We start from the raw sequence: 21,481 nt of genomic DNA, 5'->3' as shown, positions 1-21,481 counted from the left end.
GCCTTTTTCCGGTGATATGAAAGTACTGAGAAACCCTTCTATACTCATAAATGCCCTTACAAAGTGCTAGTTTTCCTTTTGCTTATCAGTGACAGCTGTTACGGAAGATGTCCTGCATAACTGAAGATGGCTACACTGTTCGCTGAATTCGGAGGGGAGGTCCATAAGGCCAATGATCCAAAAGCGCAGATAACTGGTTCTGCAGACATATGGGAATCTTAGCTTCAAACAGAAGCCTGTGATATTTACGAACATCTCTTGTGGTTTTGTGCTGTTGGTTATTTGACAGAAAGGTCGCATCTCAAATTGGTGCAGGATGGCAGTGCTCAGTGCATCCCGTCTGCCAGTCCTGCAGTGCGACAAAACCAGACTTTTCTGTTGACAGCAGCAGCACAGATGTGTTGATCTGGGGGATTTTTGTCAAGCTTCAACACCCGACTGCTGTCTTCTGCATGGGTCTGGCACAGCATGCAAGACCTTGCCCACACAGAGCGGGGGCTCAATGCCCATTCCATTGTTCAGTGGGGCTTTGCAAGTGGAGCTCCAGTTACTTGCTGACACTGTGCTAAAGGGAACTTGCGGTTTAGGAGGCTGCGTTTTATTGGTGATGTCTAAAGATAATATCTTAACAGAGGTACCTAAATTGTTATTTACTTTGAGTAAGACATGTTTCATCCTCAGTGGTAGTAAGCTGGTAACAAGCAGCTGCTGCTTGCCTTCCTGGGATGTGTGCTGTGCTACTATCACTCCAATAATGTCTGCTAAAACCTAAAATACTTCTCAGACACCTGTTTAATTTCATGAGCACAGACAGAAGTGTGATACTTTCCCCACTTCTAAAGTGGCATCTCTTTGCCATTGCTTTTCTGCTTTGAGGACAAGCATTGATTCTAAGCAAAAGGCGGAAGAAGTTGGTAAAAGACACTGCAGTTCTGTAAGTCCATGTAATGATTCTAGGATATGAAAGAAGAAAAACTCAAGTTGCAGTCTTTCATTGAAAACCTTGAAACCTTACCTATGCAATTCTTGAGCATTACCACTTGTACACATACCTTAAAGGATTTTTACATTCTATTTCTACTTGTATTTGCAAAATCTGGTGCTGGTGATTTAGAACAGAAGGGGAGGTTGACTTTTTCTTCCCTTTACAAAGTCATTCCCCAAGAATTGAAAAAGAGCTGCTGTCAATGAGATGGAAAGCGCTGGTTCTTTTGGGTAACATCTCTCAGGCTGTAAATAAAAGTTGCTGTTATGAGATGATATAAGCAATGTGCTTTCAGAATTCATACGTGGAAACTCATGAGAACAAAACCTCACTTTGTGTTATCTGATAACTTCTTAAAAGAGTTAGTCTCTGTTTATTTTCAAACTATTGAATAATCAGTAGGTAGATCTTGGAAGTTCAGGATATCATGTGTATGTGTACTGAATGAACATGTTCTGAATGTCTACTGAATGAATGCCTTTAGGAGTGATTATTCCGCCAGAAAAACACTGTAATACAATGAGATTGGCTTATGTTTAGTTGTGCCATAGAGAAATTAGTCTTAATTCTTTCACAGAAAATCTCTGGTCCATTGTATTGGAGGTTTTTAAAGATAGATGACAAAACAATGAGCTGCGTTTGTACCAAGTGTTTTGCTGCTAGTTGTACTGTCTGCCACCGCTCATATGCTGCTTCTTGCTTAATCCTTAAGAGATCTCCTTGAGCTGATGTTGTCTCCTCTTTTTCTCCATGGTAGCTGTAACTCTGCGAGGGGACAGCGGTCGAAGATCGGAGAGGAGAGCCAGGCGAGTTTCAGCATGTCTCTCAGATCATTCACTGGCTAGTGACAGTGGCGTGTTTGAAGCTTTAAGCAAAAGGTCAGGTGTATAAATGCATAGTAAGCTGGAAATATTCCTATTCTGCCACACAGCTTGAAAGAATTTATAGTAAATTTCTGAATATGCTTTCAAAATTGCTGATTCTTGGTAGTGTAGGAATATTAGGTTGCATGTGTTAAGTGGACGAAGGTTTTTACATACAATTCTACTGTCATCTTCATAGATGCTAAGTCTCTTTCACGTGATTGCCTCTTACATTTTAACATCCAATACTTCTTTCCTGAAGGATGTTAGTCATAAACTAGTGATTTTATTTCAACCATCTATAACAAAATAAAATAATACAGTTCAGGACTTCAGGTTCTGAGATATAATTGAAAGTATGCATCTTCCTATGATGAAGGAAAGAAGTATATGAATTGCTGCAAGACTAAATGTGCAGGTTGATCAAGTGACTGAAGGAGGGTAAAAGCATTTTATACAATTGTTATAACACAGTAAACAGCTACTGGGAAGAAGATAAGGTTTTGATGATTCTGAAGAGTAATGGAAGACAGAACAAATACAAAACTAGCCCTAAGAATTATTCTAAAAACTTGTTCAAAATATGAATTACTGCTTCTGTTCTGTTTTTCTTAAATATATCTCAGTCTTTCCCTATATTACTGAACAGTTGCATGTATCCACAAATCATGAAATAAATGTTGGTTTCATTGCGCTTTAACATCATAGATCAGTATGTAGTTTACAGTACTTTCTGCTTGTGCAGGAATGAAGATATGGAAGAGCCTGTTTATGGTGATATTGCCAGTAATGAAGAACCACAAATACATGTTGGATTTCTGTAAGTAGTGTTACTCCTGTTTTTGAACTGAAAGCCAAGGTGGTTGGATGCAGTAGTCAACGTGCCACTTTCTGCTGGGGCAACCACTGTTCATTTGGTGTCCTTTCAATGCTGGCTAATTAAGGGGCTTTAGTTACTTCCTTCAGTAATATTTTCACTGTCTGGGCCATTAGTGTGAGCGTGGATGTAGGGATACGTCTCAGTGTATAAGATCTGATTTTTTATGCCAGATAAAAGATGACTACGTTAGGAAAATCACATCTGAAGAGACAAATACAAATAAGGCTCCTAAATGCACCTCTGAAATGCTGTACTTAGGTCAAATTTTTGTTAACTGTGCAAGTGGTGTGGGGAAGGGCAGATTATAGCATTGCAAGATGAGATGTCTTCCAGAATTCTCTCTACCCCTGGGTTCCCAGGGCCTGGAATTCTCAAATTTCAAGCAGGTGTGATAGTTCTATCTCAAAACTCATGCTGTTGCAGAAAATAAGATTTTTTTCTACATTTTCATTAAGCTGTGAAAATGATGCAGACTGAGTTGTCTAACATAAGTGTTACATCACTCACACACGTGCTTGTGGTGGAAGCATTGAAAACAAGGAGCGTTTTATAAAACTTGTTCACTGTCAAGAGTCACTCTAGGAAGTGTTCCTTTTCACCTGAATAACGTTACATTTTCTTTGTTCTGATAAGTTTGTTAATGTAGTTAATGCTTTTATGATTCTGAATGTGATACCCTTAAATGCTTTTGATTCAGGCTGATTTGTGTACGTGATTCATTTGACTGCAAAAGGCGTTTTTGTATTCTTAAAGTCCTCACAGTCTGTTTCATCTGTAGTTCTTAAGGAATGTACTGATGGTGACTAACATAAGAAATCTGTTTTTCAGGCATGACAGTGGGAGCGAATGTCTCTTAGTCCACGTACTACAGCTGAAGAACTTTACTAGTCTTGTTGTTAAAGAAAACTGCAAAATGTAAGTTTGCATTTTACCAAAAGACTATTGCTTCTTCAGTGCTACAATTTGCTTTCATGCAAAATTAAACCATTATGGCATATCTTAATTTACATGGGGAAAGAGATAATTTAGTGGACGCACAGCATCCTTTTTATGGAACCTCTGTTCTAACGGTGGGGTAGCAAATACAGGTTTCCAATGACACATGCTTTAATGTGTTTATTATGTACAAGAAAGATTGTTCAAGAACACAAGTCATTCTATTGCCTCATGATTTCGGTACAAAAAGATATCTACAATATTTATAGTATTCTAGAAATTTTATTTCCTATAAAACTTATCTACAATCTATTTGTGATATATCTTGGGATAAGCTTAATGTAATTTTCTTAAATTCCTAAGGTAAGATCTATAATAATTAGCAATAGAGAGACCTTGCTTTTTATCTGGAAAAAATAGTAGATAAATAATTTAAAAAATATCACATATAAGACCTCTATGGGTTTTTGTAGCCATGACAGTATTCCTGGAATATCTCTGAAGCATCTTCTGAAAATAATTTTAATACAAATCAGTACTGAGAATCAGTACAAACAATTAAATTTTTTTTTTAACTTCTAGCTGCATGTACTACTGCTTCAAATTCCATATCACAAAGAACATCACTCAGTTTATTTTAACAAGCATTTTTTAGATAGCAGGAATGTTGCCATAAAATACAGTCCTATCTAGTGATGTGTCTTAATATGTTTTAAAGAAATATGGAAATTGTTGATATTTATTTCTGGGAGAAGTTGTTTTAAAACTGTGGAAAATGGAGTTGTGATAATGTTCTGTTGTAAAATAGGTCATTAAGTGGGAGTTCTTAAATTGACATCTGTCTCACTGAGTGAGTTGATCTTTGTTCAGAAAGCTTGGTCTTGCAAACATTGCAGACTTCTGGTGGAAAGTTTTCATGTAGGTCAGTGCATTAGTGGCAGTTCTTTGTTTTCAGTATGAGTGCTAGGGCATGCTGAAGGGGATAAGTATGAATACTGAGTAGTACTCAACCATGTTGCCTCATGATTAGAAAAAGAAGTGAATGTCATCTGAAAAAAATCAAATAGAGTCACCAGGGAAATGAATGATTTCAGGGGGTTTGTTGGACATTGTCATCAAGGCAATCAGGCATTTAAGTGACACTAAAAGAAGTGGCTCTGTTCCCCAGCCTTCTGTTAGCCACTTGGGCTAGAATCTAGAAACTGTGTGTCTGCAGGATAAATCTATTGATTTGACTAGCGAAAAAAAAGAACAGTTGATCATGGCAAGACCAGAAGCTTCTTAGCCACTTAAATGAGCTCCTCCATGCATCTGTGTATCCATAGAAACTGGTTTGCTTGAGGGCAGACATGGGAGGTTACCTGCAACAAGTGGTGAGCAGAGGAATTGGATCACTTCCTTTTTATGACATGAGACAGTTTAGCTTAACTGGTGCCCCACTCTCCAGCTGTACGGTTCCACCACAGTGAGTTCTATCAGTTGTCTTCTAACATTTACGTGTCTGCCAGTGTCACTCCCTCTGCTTTTGGCTTAAGAGTTCATGCAGTGGTGTAGTCAACTGGAGTGAACCTCTGGGCTGAATTTTATTTTTAATCTGCAAGCCCTTTTTTCCCTCTGGGTTAGCTTGTAAACCCAGGTGAGGTTTCTAATCTGGTTCACAATGTAGTTGTGTGAACCTTTTTACTGGCAGAAGGGAAGGCATGGCATGAAATGTGGTATTGCAGGGGCTTAACAGGCAGTCAGAATGAGGAGAACGCAAACAGTTTTTAAGTAGGAGTGTTGCCTTCTGTCAGATTGAAATGGTTGAAGACTTTGATTTTGTTATGGAGCCTAAAATGACGTGATATCAGATCTGTAAACTGGCTTTTTTAAGGTGGCAAATGGTAGTAATGTGGGTTTCCTTTGCTGCCATTGTGTGCTGAATTTCTTGGGTGGGGAAGGGGGAAAGGTATTCATAGTGGATGGAGACAAGAAATAGAGGAGCAATTCAGTTGCTTAAACATGGATATGTTTCCACTGGAAACGTCATGGTATAGCACCTGGCCTCCAGCCGCTGCTCGTCAGGAAGGCTGTAGCTCTCCCACAGATCCTATGTCATATTTGCTAGCCTCATGTAGATGCTTTAGATACCTCAGGGCATCTCCAGTGGCACTTTGTGCTTAATCACCAAGTTAGAAGAAAGTTGGTTTTAGAGAAAGATACATTTTCCAAATGAGCTTTGCCCTTTTTCTGTGTTAAGAATGCAAAGTAAATCTATGTAACAGAGATCCCAAAGCAAGTTCTTAATAGAGAAGTTACACAGGTATTTTTGTGTAACTTGATTTTCAGAAATGCAAAATACCTGAAAATAGCTTTCTTTATCTGAACTGTGCTGTTTGTCTATTTTGCTCTTCCTAGTCATGTGAGAGTTTATTTGCCACCACTCGAGTCAGGCACACCAACCACTTACTGCTCCAGAGCTTTGGAATTCCAAACTCCGCTAATATTTAATGAAGTTTTCCGCATCCCTGTGCATTCAAGTGTTTTGAAACTGAAATCACTTCAGCTGTACATCTGCTCGGTTGACCATCAGCAACAAGAAGAATTATTGGTAAGTGGTCCATTTTCTTAAAAGTCTTGTGATATGGGAAACTAAAGTTATGATCAAAGTGTGAAGACTTTTTATTTCGTAGTATTGTGTGAAGTTTTAGGTTGGGAGTAATTGTGGCTCTTTGTTCACATGCATAGTTATGGTAGTATTATAAAAAATACAAAAGAACTTCTCAAAGCATGTACCTTCTATCCTACATAAAGATTTGGAAGTAATTAGCAGTACTAGTACTAGTGGCTTAGAATTGGAGTGTTTTAAGCAGTGTTGAAAGTACTGTTATCCATACTATTAATAAAACTGTTTATTAGTTATTATGTCTGTTACATTGCAGAACCATATTTAAAGTTGACATATTACCTATATTCATTGCTATGAGATTTAGTAGATTAGGAGGTGTTGGTTTTATTTTATTTTTTAATTTAATACCTCTCCTACGAATGTGTGCTTTGGGGAAAGCTGAAAAATCTGCAGTTGCTGAATATTGGTGCGAGAGGAACATGCTGTAAACTTTTTCCCAGAGACTTCACCTGAATGCTTTCAGACTGTACTGTGCTCCAGACTTACCCTTCTGCATGGCACTACAATGCATGCACAATGAACAAGTATCTGCAAAACAGCTTCCTAATAAAAAGATAACAAATACAAACCAATTGTCACTGTGTAATAGGCATTACATCAATCTTAACTTTGCTGCATGGTAACAGTGATCCAGGCAAACCGGTTGTTTTACTTAACATTAAACTGATTGAGGCATCTAATGTAGATGAATTCAAAGAAGTATAACATTGTTTCAATAGGTTACATCTGTTAGCTGTGTTATCATTAGATATGTTAAAAGTTAATTTAATTATTTACAAATGTAAATGCACTCAAACGAATCTTCATTGAATGTTTTGAAGTCAGTGGGCTGTCATTTCACTGAGAGATTCAAATGCGTTAACAGGTAGCACAGTGTCTTGTGAAACAGTGGATAAGAGATGATTATTTGAGCACGTCTGGTCAAGAATGTGTTTTTGTTAGTCTACCTTGAAAATCTAAATCATGGGTGTCCAACCTTCTGGCTTGCCTGAGTCTCACTGAGTCAAGTCTTGGGCTGCATATACATAAGTTGCTTCAAAAGTAGTGCCTCTTATTTATTTCCATGGAAGCTACAACAGATACAAAGAGCACAATAACACTATTTGATAGAGCTAATTCTCATCTACATAATACTGTTTTTAACACAGTCATCATCATGAACTATGCATTTTCAGCAGCACTGAATAAGAGCTTCCATGATGTGGAATTGTAGAATGAAAATGCTTTCATTCTAACTGCTGTTACTGAACTAGCAAAAAATGATAAGCTTTCAAATTATTCTGGTAGGATTTTTTTTCTCTTTCATAGTGTCAGTGTAGTTTTGTCAGAAATATCTTTGGTAACATATTTTAGGATAAGCTAACAATACAAGTCAAAAAGAGAGAAACAGTGTCATGATTTCTTCAGGTAGGTGCTTATGTAGTCTCTGAGTGTTGCCTTTCTTGCTTTTAAGTTGAAAAATAACTGTATTCTTGAGAAATCATCACTTTGAAACTGCAGTGGTGACCTCTATAATTGTCTTTCAAAATCTCTTTCGCCTGAGATACCAATTTTTTTTTTGAGGTGAGGCTGCACAGTGCAGAATGGAGTGGGGCAATCCCTGTCCTCACCCAGCAGTGCTGGGCCTGGTGCATCTTGGGGTTATAGTTGGCCCTTTGGGCTGCCAGGGCACACTGCTGACTCACGTTCAACTGTCTGTCATCTGGAACTCCCAGACCCCTTTCTGTGGGGCTGCTCTCCAACCTCTTGTCCCCTAGTCTGTACATTCATATCCAGGGTTGTCTGTTCCAGGCTGGAGTTTTTCATAAGTCAAACAAATATTTGTAATTAACAGGGAAGAAAAAATTGAAGAAATATTCTGGCAAATAGTTCTAAACTTCACTTAGAGAAGTAAATCTACTGAATTTCCATGTCATCCAGTTCCTTCACCTCCCTCATGTTCTGTCTTGATGGAAGATCCTACAGCTTTCCACACCTGGTTTTCTGTAGCTTTACAAAACCGATTCCTTAAGTTGGCCTGTTTCTTCCCTGGTGGCTTCATCAGGGTAGAGATAGGGGAGTTGTTACTTTCCATGGTTAGCATATATTGCTTGTGCTAAACTTCAAAGAAATATGATTGCCTTTGTTGCAACCACAACTTCACTGTTTTACTGTTTCTGATCTTCTGTGGCCTTGACCAACCAGTTATTCTCTGTGTCTTAATTTATTTGAATTCTTTGTGACTGTAATTTATCATTCTACACTTTATCTTTTTTTTTTTTTTTTTTGAGAATATCTGTCCTCTTTCTCAACACCATATTAAATTAAATGCTGCTTTGGCATGCCTTCTTAGTTGATGAATAAATATAGCATGTAGGGCAGTGTCAAACACATTAAAGATCCAAGTACGTCTTTTCCCTTCTACCTCCCAAAACAAACCTAGCATCTCTTAAACGTTCAACTTTGGTGTCAAAGTGTGAGTATGTGGTAGATGTTTCTTTCATACTCTGTCAGAGCAGCTAGCTATTTAGTGGAGATCTCTGTTTGATATAGTAAGGAAACTATTTCTGTTTGTAGCACCCAATAACAAATGACATAGAAAAACATTCTTAATAATGGGCAGTGTCCCAATATGCCATTCTTCTGTTAATCTCACAGACTCCATTTTTCTGTTGTCCTTTATACAGCTGCTCAAACAGAGTGGAAGGTCAACATGGCTCAGAAATTTCTTATGTGAGCACTACTTGATTAAGTAGGCTTACTTTAGAGTTGGGAATTCTTACAGTGGAAAGCTTTCATTAAACTTTCTTTCATCTGAATTTGGGAGATACAAGGATGGCTTTGAAAGTGGAAAAATGAGATTATGGTCCAACTGGCTAACTTGTGATATAAACAGTCAGGAAAAAATTGTTTCACACGACAGCTTTTTCCCTTTCAGAGGACGCTTTTGATGACCAGAAAGGTACCTCAGAATATAGTTCTCTTAAAACGTAATTGATCAATGTAAAGTAACGTTGTTTTATTAATACTGATGAAAGCAATTACAGAAATCAGATGTGCAAAGTTGAGCTTTTAAACTGCTAAGGACTGTTATACTCACACCTGCATCAACTGTAGTAGTTTTATTTTTCAATTTTAAAAAATATAATATCCACTCTGATCCTTTCCATAGTAAGAGGAGGCAAGAAATTCAGCATCTTAGACATCATAATAAAACAGAACAAAACTGCCTCTTATTAAAAGACTCTATTAGTTTTTGATAAAGCATTTTTTTTTCATCATAAATGGAGTACTCATTACATGAGAAGGGATCTATACTGCTGTGTATGTTTATCTTACTGTGGTGGATGCTTTTTATTGCTTACAGGGCATTGCTCAGATAAACCTGAGTGATTTGGAGAGTTCTGGTGAGATGCAGCTTCACTGGTATTCTGTTCAAATCTTCACTGGTTCGGATCCCCAGAGACCAAAGAACAAACACCAGTGTGAAGAAAGTATTCCCCGGTCTTCTGGAAGTGTAACCACAGTTAAAACGGTATGAAACTCTGAAAAAATTATTTGTTTAACTTTACTTGACCTGATGGGTGGTTGCTTGTGATCTTATCTCTGGTGCACTTTAATTCCAGGTGCAGAGAAACTGATACATTAATGTAGTTCTTGTGGCAATACTCGGGTTTTAAAAGAATAATTAAAAGCTGGGTCATGTCTGAACATGATCTCGAAATATACTGTGTGTATTTTTGTATGCACACCTCCAGTTCAACTCACTAAAACTCGTTACAGAAATCTGCCACTGCCCTGGAAGAGGCTGCCAAGAAAGGCTGTGCAGTTTCCATCCATGGAGAGCATTTTGGCACTGGTGTCAGAGATCAATCTGGTGTGACTCTAAAGCCATTCTTCCTTAGAGCAGGATGTCAGGTTAGGTGACCTCCAGAGGTGGACTTTGATCTAACTCGCTGGATGGTGCTTCATAGTGAGATAAAGTCCCACAGTCCACAAGTGGTTTTGACTCAACATTTTAGCTTGTGAACTGCTGCTCAGTGCAACTGTGAAGTGTTTACTTTGGGCCCAGTTTGCATGAGAAATTGCATTATTTCTTGATCGTTTTCATTCGGGACAGCTTTTTTAAGGAATATACAATGATTCTGTTTTTCGTTTGTTTTCTCTCAATAATATGCATTGAATACAAGAGCTTGTACAAACAGGTTTGTCTGAAGTCTAGTTTACCTTCCAGGATGCAGTGACAGCACTGTTAGCTAGGACGACTGCCCAACTGGAAGCAGTTGAGAGAGAGCTGGCAGAAGAGAGAGTGAAACTGGAGTACACTGAGGAGGAAATCCTAGAGATGGAGAGAAAGGAAGACCAGGCAGAAGCCATATCAGAAAGGTACAAATAGTCGTTAAAATACCTAATCTAACAGCTGAATAATATTTACACTACGACGATGATCTAAAATACAGCAGGAGAAGCAGCGGATCCTTGTTCTGAGATCTGCTCCCTGTTAGTGCTACGGGTGTAAAATGCACTAACAGGAAAAAGCCTCATTTGAATAGCTAGCTGAGTTTATAGGACTTGGAATTTGGGGAGAGGGAAAACACTTCTTTTGAATCAAGCAGAAACATTGTTAGGGAGGCAGCTGCAGTGACTTGGCAATGGCACTGTGCTTTTTAAAAAGATAGATGTATATGGAGCGACGTGGGAAAATGAAAATATGCATTGCAATGCTTGCAGAGCAAATACGCCATACTGCTCTAATTCATTACTAATAATACTCCTCTTTTGTTACACGAGTGGTGCTTTTCTTTTTGTCACTGTTTTCTTTGATTGTTACAAAGACCGGAACGTATACTTGGAAAAAATTATGGGAGCTGATCTTTTTTGTCATGAAATCAATTTGTTTATCTGTGCATCTGCAGAAACACAAGTATTAAATTCTGTATTTCTGTTGTAGAAATATTCTTAATTGATAAACTGAGCAGGATAATGAAATGCACAACTGTTATTCGTAACTTCATGGGTGGGTTGGGGTTTTTTGTTGTTGTTTTGTTTTGTTTTTTAATACCTACAAAATCATTGTCATGTTCTGACTTCAGGAGTTGGCAAGCAGAATCTGTTGACAGTGGATGCAGTAATTGCACCCAGACTAGCCCTCCTTATCCGGAGCCATTTTGCGGGGATTCATTAGCTGGACACATGTTTGCAACTCAAGCAGGCCAGTACAGTTCTGGAAAACTCCAGCCTCCACCAGTAAAGGTAATGAGAGAAGGCACTGAGTACGGGAACTGCCACCATGCCTGGTGCACACTCCGTATGTTACTGCTCCTTGTTGAGCTTAAGTCCAGATTGATCTGGAGAGAAAAGAAATGACACTAGCAGTCCTGCATGAGCACTGCTTTGTTGACAGTGGTGTGCCTTTTGAGTTCTTAAAAGTGTCCTCTTCAGGGCTGGTGGGTTTTTTTGTTTGTTTTTGTTTTGTTCTCTTGCTAGTTACTTCCAAATAGAACAGCTTTTACATTAGAAGGCAGGAGTACTTTTACTGCTACCTCTATCTAATCTTAAATATGCACTTACATCAATGTGTTGCGCCAGAGGAGATTTAGATTAGACATAAGGAAAAACTTTTTCTCCCTGAGAGTGGTCAGGCACTGGAATGGCTGCCCAGGGAGGTGGTGGAGTCGCTGTCTCTGGCAGTGTTCAAGAGGCATCTGGATGAAGAGCTACATGATATGGTTTAGTGGCTTGTGGTAGCAAGGGTAATGGGAGGACAGTTGGACTAGATGATCTTGTAGGTCCTTTCCAACCTCGTGATTCTAGGATTCTATGATTTATTGTTTTGAAATTGTAACATAAAAGGTCATAATCAAATTCCAGTGCTCTGAGAACTTAAAATTCTCCAAGGAAGAAAGATGCTTAAAATTTTAAAACTTCATTGCTGACGCAGTGTTAAAAGACATACAGCTGAGATTTTCATAACAATGTGCTGAAACAGAGAGATTTTACATCTTTTGTATTCAAGATATGAAACACTGAAAATAATCCTGACAAGCTGAAATAAACAGTTTCATTGAATTGAAAAGGAACGTAAGCTGTTTAGGTTGCCTTTAGGGATGATCTTACTTCCTGTTTAGGAATGGATTATCTTAAAGTTTTGATGCTTTGATAGAGTAGCACATCTTTCCTGTATTTCCAAACACCTGAGCGTTCTTGTGTCATTGCTTCAGCAATCTTTTATTGAAGTTTTTTTTTTTCTCTCTTGGTTTGAATTCCTGAAGATTTTAGGTTGCCTCAGAGTCACCTTGCTTTTTGAAATGTGGCTTAGTTTTCTCTCTCTGTTGAGGCTGGGAGGTCAGGTGGTAGCTCGATTAATGCCCAGTTGTTAGTAGTGAATGCAGTCTTTGTCTTCTGCAACTATGATTCACATTGTAAATGCATCTTAAAATTTTTACTGTTCCAGGAAAGGCTTCTGAAAAGTAATCTTATAATTTTGAATGACCTAATTTTAAAACTACTGAAAATGAGGTGCTTCATTCTCTGTTCTCAGGGCTCATTAAAACTTTAGCCTAGCTAACAGGGCAGATGGTTTACTTTTGATGTTGCTGAAATAAAGAGAGAGGAAAAAAAAGAAAAAAAATATTAAAAATTAAAAATTCCTTCATTGTAATTTTAGGTGGATAAGGAAACGAATACTGAGGATCTGTTTCCTGAAGAAGTTGCTATCCTTCCAAAAGAGAGAACTAGCCGCAGGCCACGGGGTTCTGCTTTTGTTCGCAGCAGCACAATTGTTCGTTCCCAGACCTTCTCACCTGGAGCACGAAGTCAATACGTTTGCAGAGTGAGTAAAGCTTAAAAAGAAGACAGGAGGAGATGCCTTCACATGAGTATTTTGTGTGGTTGTGATAATTTCTTCTTAAAACTTGAATGACAAGAAACATATACTATTTCTTGATGCTAAGGAATGTTTCATTGATTATAAACATCGAGGTGGGGGGGAAATGGTCCCTTGGTTCCTGATCATTGTAAGAGTTTAAACCTGAATTTATTTCTGCTAAAATTTAAGAACCCACCATAACTTAAATCTTAAGCTCCTTTACTTGGCAACCTGTGATGCTGAGCTAGTGATTCATTTTACGGAGCTGTTTCTCAGTATTGCATATTGCTGTGTCAGTACTGATTTTGCTGTATTGGTGGAATGCACATGGCTTTAGTTGCAGTCTTTCCTAAACTTTTGAGAGCTTGAGTTTGAAAATGCCATAGTGATTTTTAAGCCAAGAATCAAGAAGCTCGACGTGAGCCAGCCGTGTGCACTTGCAGCCCGGAAGGCCAACTGTGTTCTGGGCTGCATTAAAAACGGGGTGGCCAGCAGGGAGAGGGAAGTGATTGTCCCCCTCTACTCGGCTCTTGTGAGGCCCCATTTGGAGTACTGCGTCCAGGCCTGGGGCCCCCAGTACAGGAAGGACGTGGAACTCTTGGAACGGGTCCAGAGGAGGGCCACTAAGATGATCAGAGGGCTGGAGCACCTCTCCTACGAAGAAAGGTTGAGGGAACTGGGCTTGTTTAGCTTGGAGAGAGAAGGCTCCAGGGAGACCTCATTGCAGCCTTCAAGTACTTGAAGGGAGCATATAAACAGGAGGAGGAATGGCTGTTTACATGGGTGGATAGTGATAGGACATGGGGGAATGGTTTTAAACTGAGACAGGGGAGGTTTAGCTTAGATATGAGGAGGAAGTTTTTCACCCAGAGGGTGGTGATGCACTGGAACAGGTTGCCCAAGGAGGCTGTGGATGCCCCATCCCTGGAGGCATTCAAGGCCAGGCTGGATGTGGCTCTGGGCAGCCTGGTCTGGTGGTTGGCGGCCCTGCACATAGCAGGGGGGTTGAAACTCAGTGATCATTGTGATCCTTTTCAACCCAGGCCATTCTGTGATTCTGTGATTCTGTGAATCTTCTTGGTTTTGCCATTATCTATGTTGCATACAGTGCGTCTGTGGTCCACTTTACAATTTCAATATGAGTTCTATTATATATGATGTTTGTTTTTTTTTAAATAAATAGCTAAAGACAAATTTACGATTGAAAATGGAAAAAAAAATCATTTGCTTCAAACTACACAATTTCAGTGTTTTTGTTTTGTAATAAAACTCAAAAAAAAGAATTCTGATTTCTGAATGTAGATGTTAGCAAGCTTTATATTCAGTATCTTTTCTACTCAGCTGTATCGCAGTGACAGTGACAGCTCAACTCTGCCAAGGAAATCACCATTTGTCCGAAATACATTGGAGAGGCGTACTCTTCGGTATAAGCAGGTATGCCTGGGAAATAGGTTTTCACTGAAGTTGCTGTAGCAGTGGCATTTCTACACCTAAGCTTTAGATGTTTTACATATACATTCTGTTCTCTTTAGGAAATATACAAGTCTTCTGTAATGTAATCAATAGTGGGAAGGTTGTTTTCTGTTTGTCTTGGTTGTTTGTTTTGTTTTAATCTGAAAAGTAGACATAGGGAAGTAAAATGTTATTGTGAATGATTTTTGAGGAAAAGGCAAGGTGTGAAAGACAAGAACTTGTTTAACTGGCACTAGATTTGTATTGATTTAGATGTAAACTTTGTTAAATTTCTAAAATCTAGATTACGATACAGAATGCAGGCCCACAGAAGTGTGTATGAATGATGGGAAAACATCCTGCTCCCCTGCCATGCAGCCTAGCAAACAGTACTGTTTGAGGCCCAACAGTAGTATGTGAGGTTTCAGAAACTAAGGGGATCTGGACAGGCTTGAAAGGTAGCCCATGAGAACTCAATGAATTCTAACAAGACCAAGTGCAAGGTATTGCATATGGTTTGGGGCAGTCCCAGGTATGTGTTCAGACTGGGAGAAGGACTCCTTGAGAGAAGCACTGCAGAGAAGGACTTGGGAGTTCTGATGGGTGAAAAGTTGATGTGAGCCAACAGTGTGCATTTGCAGCCTGGAAAGGCAGTTGTATCCTGGGCTGCATCAAAGGAAGAATGATCAGCAGGGATCAGAGCTGAATGTCCTGTTTCACTCTGTCCTCATGAAGCCCCATCTTAAGTACTGCATCCAGGCCTGAGAGCCCCAGTATAGGAAGGATGAGGAGCTGTTGGAGCGGGTCCAGGGAAGAGCCACAGGGATGCTCAGAAGGCTGACCTCCTCTTCTGTGAAGAAAGACTGATGGAGATGGACTTGCTCAGCCTTGAGAAGAGAAGGTTCCAGGGAGACCTCATTGTGGCCTTCCTATACTTGAAGGGAGTGTATGAGCAAGGAGAATGTTTGTGGGTTGTGTTTTTTGTTGTTGTTGTTTTTTTTTACGTGATCCGGTAGTGATAGGTCAAGGGGGAATGGTTTTAAACTAAAAGAGGGAAGGTTTAGTTTAGACATTAGGAGGAAATTCTCTACTCAGAAGGCTGGTAAGGCACTGGAACAGGTAACCCAGTGAGACTGTGGATGCTCCATCCCTTGAGGCACTCAAGGCCAGGTTGGATGGGGCCCTGGGCAACCTGAGCTGGTGGGGAGCAGCTCTGCCTATGGCAGGGGTTGGGGCTGGATAGACTTCAAGCTCCCTTTCAACTCAAGCCATTCTATGATTCTGATAGCCCACCATGCAGAGCAAGTGGGTATAGAAGGGCATGCAGGAAGTTAATATGATGTTGATAAATGGCTTACAGTTTAGCCTGGTAAGCAGATACTAATTTCTTGCTGGTATATGTAGGTAGACGACTATGCCTTCCATTTTGATTCAGAATGTATTTTAAAACTAATACCGAGTAAATTCCTTTCAGGTGAACCTATTGCTCAGTATGTTGTTTTCTAGCATCGTTATTCAGTTATGACTTTTTCATATTGTATGCCTTTGCTTATTTTCATTACATAAGAGTTTAGTTTATAAACTTAAATTAGTTAAATATTTATAAGCCGAAGGTAGACTGTAAAGGAATGTAGTAAAGGGTATTAATGAAAAAAGTTGTATATTCTACAGAAAAAAAAACTCTTACAGCTAGTTAACATTTCACTGTGGGGTATAAATAATCTCTCCAAATCTTTGCATCAAGAAAAACTTCATGTAAAGTACATACATAAAGTGTATGCACTATGTACCTAAAAATATACCGGTGCACCATGTTGAGAATAACGTACTGTGCCTTGTATTTGAATCCTGATAACTCAGCAGTCCTGCAGATCATCTTTGGCTGAGCTTATGGCAAGGACATCGTTAGACCTGGAGCTGGATCTCCAGGCATCCAGAACTAGACAGAGACAGCTGAACGAGGAGATATGTGTCTTAAGGGAGCTGAGACAGCGTCTGGAAGATGCCCAGCTCAGGGGGCAGACAGATCTGCCCCATTGGGTCCTTCGGGATGAGCGATTCCGAAATCTGTTGAAGGAAGCGGAGAGGCAGGTAAGCTCACATGAAGTAGCACTCAACTTGTTTAGAAACATTTCATTTCAAAATTTCTTGATGGTAAGAACTTCTTTAAAGAACTCGATTGTTTATTTATTCATTATTATTATGGAAGTTCAAATAATTTGTGTTGCCTCTGTGTTCTTGAAGTTACCACAATGAAAATGACTGCATTGATTGTTACCCAACTGTGTATTTGTTTGAAGACAATTACTGGAGAATGTCACTTTTTTTAGATATTTTATGGCTGGAACTGTAGCAGTTTCATTACTAAAAGAAATCTTGCTAATTTGGTATTTTGCTTTTTAGAAGTATTTGAAATGTTCCTTAAGTATTTTTCCTCTTGGGGCAAGAACATAAATGCAAGAAGTGGCAAAACACAACAAACACAATAGCCATTGGTTATCAGAAACAGAGTGAGCCTAGCTTCTTTTTGAGGTCTTACTTGAGAGAGCAATGTGGTTTTACTGTGGTGATTGGAAACAGTCCCCCATGTTGAGTATTTTTGTTTTATTTATTCACATTATAATTATTAGCATTACATTCTTTGTCTCATGTTCAGACACGACAGACCAAATTTGAACATCACCAGGAGCAAGCAGCTGAAAAGATGCTAAAGAAAGCATCAAAAGAAATATACCAGTTGCGTGGGAAAAACCAGAAGGAGCCTATTCAGGTGCAGACTTTTAGGTGAGTGATAATGCGCACTGAAATAACAACTGTTTGTTACAGACGTTAAAGCTCTCTAAAGCTGTTAGCTCAAATTTTGTGTGTCTTGAATATAGCCAGTAATTTCTAACCACGTGGTGATTTGAACACGTGACATTTCCTATGAATTACTTGTAGTGCAAAGAGGCGAAGGTAAGGTAAAATTACGGTGTTACAGCTCTAAAACATGTGAGGAAAGAAGTCTTCAAGTGTGTACAGCACACCTTGGGTGATTCTTTCAATTTAGCCTAGCTACCATTAAGTTGAAATGATTTCTCAGCTCTTCAGTGCTGTCCTGTAGGCCTGAACAGTTTGTTTAGTATCATGCACACGTGCATTATTAGAGACACTGTTCCTCTGAAAATTGCTCAGTAATCTTCCAGCTTTCTCTTAAGCCTTTTCTTTGGGCTTCGGTTCCTGTTTCATTGTGTTCATGTCATGTGTGTCCTCTCTTAGATTTAGTTTGCGTACGTTTGTCATTATAAACGGTGTGCACTTCACAGGAAGAATTTAGCATTAATTGTTAAAAATATTTTTAGGGTAGGTGTAGGCATGAGGGGCAGATCAGCCCCAATTTTACATGATACTGGTTTACAGTGTTCTGATTTTTTAGAATTTGTTTGTGAGGAATACTGAAGTAGAAAACTTGTCCATTCTCTAATATTGGCAAGGGAAAAGTCTTCCTCACAGACGTGGAGATGACTTAAGAATGGAAATTCTGGGGTTGTTTTTACATCGTGTGTTTCTGGTAATGACTGAATTTTCGTGCTTATAAAATGATATGGGAAATTGCGAGCAAGGTGAATGAACTGAAGGATAATTCGATTGTATAAATTCTTGCACCTTACGTGCACACATCCATTTCTTATGACAGTGATTTTACAGCATATACTGTTTGCCTTATAGAGAAGCAAGATGAATCTTAATGTTGTCTTCGTTGTAGTATTGTAGGCATTATTGCAAGATGTCAGAGGTAAACTTTGCATTGCACGGAGGACTTAAGTCCTATGAAACCATTTTAGAGTGAATGGTAATTGACGTCCAATAAATTCTATCAAGTTTCCACCTAAATGTTCAAAAGATGAATTGTGTTCAGGGGAATGCTTCTAAAAGCACGTGGTGAGGGCTTCTTGTAAGTTGCTTGTACTCAAGTAAGCCCTCAGGTAACGTATAAGTAGTAAGAAATAATAAGTAAAGGAGTAAAGAAATGGTTACTGCAAGGGGCTGGGAAAAGCAGGACGTACATCTGACTTGTTTTCATCCTTTTTGATCACAGAGAGAAGATAGCATTTTTTACAAGACCAAGGATTAACATACCTCCTCTGCCGGCCGATGACGTATGACGTGTTGCATTGTAAACATGAAGTATTTATCGCTTTTATTTTAATGAAGTTATTAGATTAGCCAAGTTTCTTTAAAAACAAAAAACAAAACAAAAGTGCAAAAGCTAATATACACGTTTTGTAAAAAATAAAAAAAGGAAAAAAAGTAAAAGTAAACAAAAACATATATATAAATATATATACATATATATATTTTATAATAGCGACTGCAACAAGGCTTGGTTTTTCCTTGTTGTGAAATTGACATCTCTGAAGACAACTTATTTTATAAAAGATCGACTATCCTGTTAAGAGCGTGTACAGTTTTTATGCTGTTTTATTTGACTTAAAGGCTGGAAGACAGAAACAAAGTGAGTTCAGGCAAATTCACTGTAGTGTAATTTATTTATAGTGCCTTTTTTCCTTGAAGGAAAATACCTACTTTAAGATGTATTTTAAGACTGAAATTTTGTTCTTCAGTATTTGTCATACAGTAGAATGGAACCATTGAGCTGGTTTTGTTTCTGATACCTGAAATGAAAATACTATGTTCTAAAATTGTCACTTTCTTCGGCTTTATTATCTGTAGCTTATTATGTACATTGTATCCTTTAGCACCGTCTGTGTCATAGCAGAATATTATCACCTGCAGCGTGTTTAACACTGATTAGAAGCGTCGTTAAACGCTGCGGAATTCGTTTGCATGTTCTTACTGTGCACTAATAGAATGTTTTCATTTCGGTTGTCTCTAAAATATCTTTATATTCTTAACTAGATGCTCAATTTAAACGGAGGAAGGAAAAGGGTGACAGATCTTTGTTTTGCTGTTTAAGGGAAAGGGAGTTAAGGGAGCTCTGTGAGCTGGCTAAACTGCTAAAGGGATATCGCAATTCCTACAGTCTCAGGATTCTGGCCCGGTTCAGGAAGACGTGTGCTAATTTCAGAGAGCAGCTGCAGTGAGGAAGGGCGTTTAACCACGTGTTCTTTCTAAAGGATACGCTTTGAGGTTACTGCACGTGAGTTCTTTTGAACAGTGACACTTTCCAGGAAGGGGGTGTATAATTGTGGAAGCTGTAGCTCACTTGATTGCTGCTCGGGCGAGCTGAGATGTGGTAAAAGTAACTCTACTTGTTCATTGTCATGAAAGACTGTCGCTCTGCATTCCCGAGAATGCCAGTTTTGTGTCCTTGCACCCTGCAAGTACGTAAAAATACTTCTTCACTAAGCTACTATAATAGAGTTTCTCGTATTTTTCTAATTATGCGTTACCTACAAGAAGAGGTGCCCAACACAAGACTAACTTTGCAAACTGCTGGAATTGCCTAGAAAGAAGAACGTGCTCTCTTTTCATCAAGGGGACGTGCCCAGGTCAAATTGGCTTCAGATTTTTATGCCAGGAAACCAAAGCAACAACAGTCAGAAACTAAGCAGACTCATGAAAACCTCTGACCAGTGGGAGTACTTCAAAATATTTTGTAAGCGTTCTTTGTGAGTATCGAGAGCTTATATTCTGTAAGCTTGTCAAAGATAAGGAAAACCTGAAAGTGAAGCAGAATTGCTTCTATTTGCCCAGTCTGAGGCCACAAGTGTTGGATACGGGGAGTTAAATCTCAGTCATTATTCAATGAGGATGATTAGCAAAGGCTGTTAATTTTGAACTAGTACTTCAGAAACGATATGGATGAAAAACAAGTAAATCATGTAAGAAATCGTTTGTGTTTGGGTAAAAGTCTGGGGACAGCAAGCTTTCACGTGCTTGCTACTTGAAATGATCAGTTGGTCAGAATTTCATGTCTCATGATCAGTGGAGGCCCTTTCATAGTAGTATTTATCATAAGTTACCATGCAGTGCTTCCAGAAATACTTGCTGTGTGCTAAGAATAGACAACACCGTGTTCTCATGACAGTGTTTGAATACTGGAAGAGGTTGCCCAGAGAGGTTATGAGGTCTCTGTCCATGGAAGGATCCAGGACTTGATTGGATATGGTCCAGGGCAGCCTGGTTGCGTTAGACCCACCTTGTGCAAGGGCTGGGATAGGAACCTTCCTTCCACCCTAAATTGATCTCTGACCATACAACAAAGGGACGATGTCTGGTGGCTTCTCTGTTAGGGGGTTCTGTTGGTGTTTTTAATTAGTGACGGCTGTGAGACGTCATCAGTTTATCTCGTGAGTCTGTGATTCTGACTACTGTAATGAGTTCTGTCTTGATGTGGTAATGAGTTATCATATTCAGTATTCATCTCTCTTGTTTTTGTCACAGTTCTGTATGATTGTGTCATTTTTGTATTATTTGAAAGTATTTCTTCTACAAAATAAAATTATTTGCCATAAACAAATAGAATCTCGTTTAATGCCATGGAAGAAGACATTCTTTCAGGGGTTTGTGTTTGCCACATATACGATACTTTCATAACGACATTGTATACTTGCATAACAGTGATTGTTTTCAAATAAAAGAAAGAGGAAATCTGTGAATCCAGAGGTTCCAGAGAGGTTACACTGAAGACCTGAAATGGATGCAGAGCATAAAGAATGGCACACCTGTTTTCCTGTGTGGTTACTGCTCACAATCAGTTGACAGCTGTATCTAACACTCATGGTTGAATATCCCAAATTCCTGGGTGGCTCCTCTACCACACACTGAATTGTCTTTTTGTTTTTCTAGCAGAATTTCTTACTTGGTAGATTTGTATTTGAAATAAGTTGACACTGTTATTTCTGTA

At 38.9% G+C, this 21,481-nt stretch overlaps 1 protein-coding gene across 4 annotated transcripts in view; it reads left to right on the top strand.

The window, feature by feature from the left end:
• Window positions 1-21,094, top strand: part of WWC3 (WWC family member 3) — a 98,751-nt gene extending 77,657 nt beyond the window's left edge. The window contains exons 12-23 of one of the 4 annotated variants that reach the window (XM_040662492.2): window positions 1,743-1,791; window positions 2,594-2,668; window positions 3,557-3,643; window positions 6,062-6,254; window positions 9,679-9,846; window positions 10,546-10,697; window positions 11,405-11,564; window positions 12,979-13,143; window positions 14,521-14,613; window positions 16,495-16,722; window positions 17,288-17,415; window positions 18,710-21,094. In XM_040662492.2, the coding sequence (XP_040518426.2) occupies window positions 1,743-1,791; window positions 2,594-2,668; window positions 3,557-3,643; window positions 6,062-6,254; window positions 9,679-9,846; window positions 10,546-10,697; window positions 11,405-11,564; window positions 12,979-13,143; window positions 14,521-14,613; window positions 16,495-16,722; window positions 17,288-17,415; window positions 18,710-18,776 (1,565 nt within the window). In that variant the 3' untranslated portion in view covers window positions 18,777-21,094. Of the gene's footprint in view, window positions 1-1,742; window positions 1,864-2,593; window positions 2,669-3,556; window positions 3,644-6,061; window positions 6,255-9,678; window positions 9,847-10,545; window positions 10,698-11,404; window positions 11,565-12,978; window positions 13,144-14,520; window positions 14,614-16,491; window positions 16,723-17,287; window positions 17,416-18,709 lie in introns of all 4 variants that reach the window. The other 3 variants (XM_040662491.2, XM_015273752.4, XM_040662490.2) reach the window with 3 other exon arrangements.
• Window positions 21,095-21,481: the final 387 nt, after the last annotated feature.

This window comes from Gallus gallus, chromosome 1 (genome assembly GCF_016699485.2).
Source record: "Gallus gallus isolate bGalGal1 chromosome 1, bGalGal1.mat.broiler.GRCg7b, whole genome shotgun sequence".
Lineage (NCBI taxonomy): Eukaryota > Metazoa > Chordata > Aves > Galliformes > Phasianidae > Gallus > Gallus gallus.
Note: the sequence above shows the minus strand (reverse complement) of the source record. Positions and strands in the feature narration are given on the sequence as shown.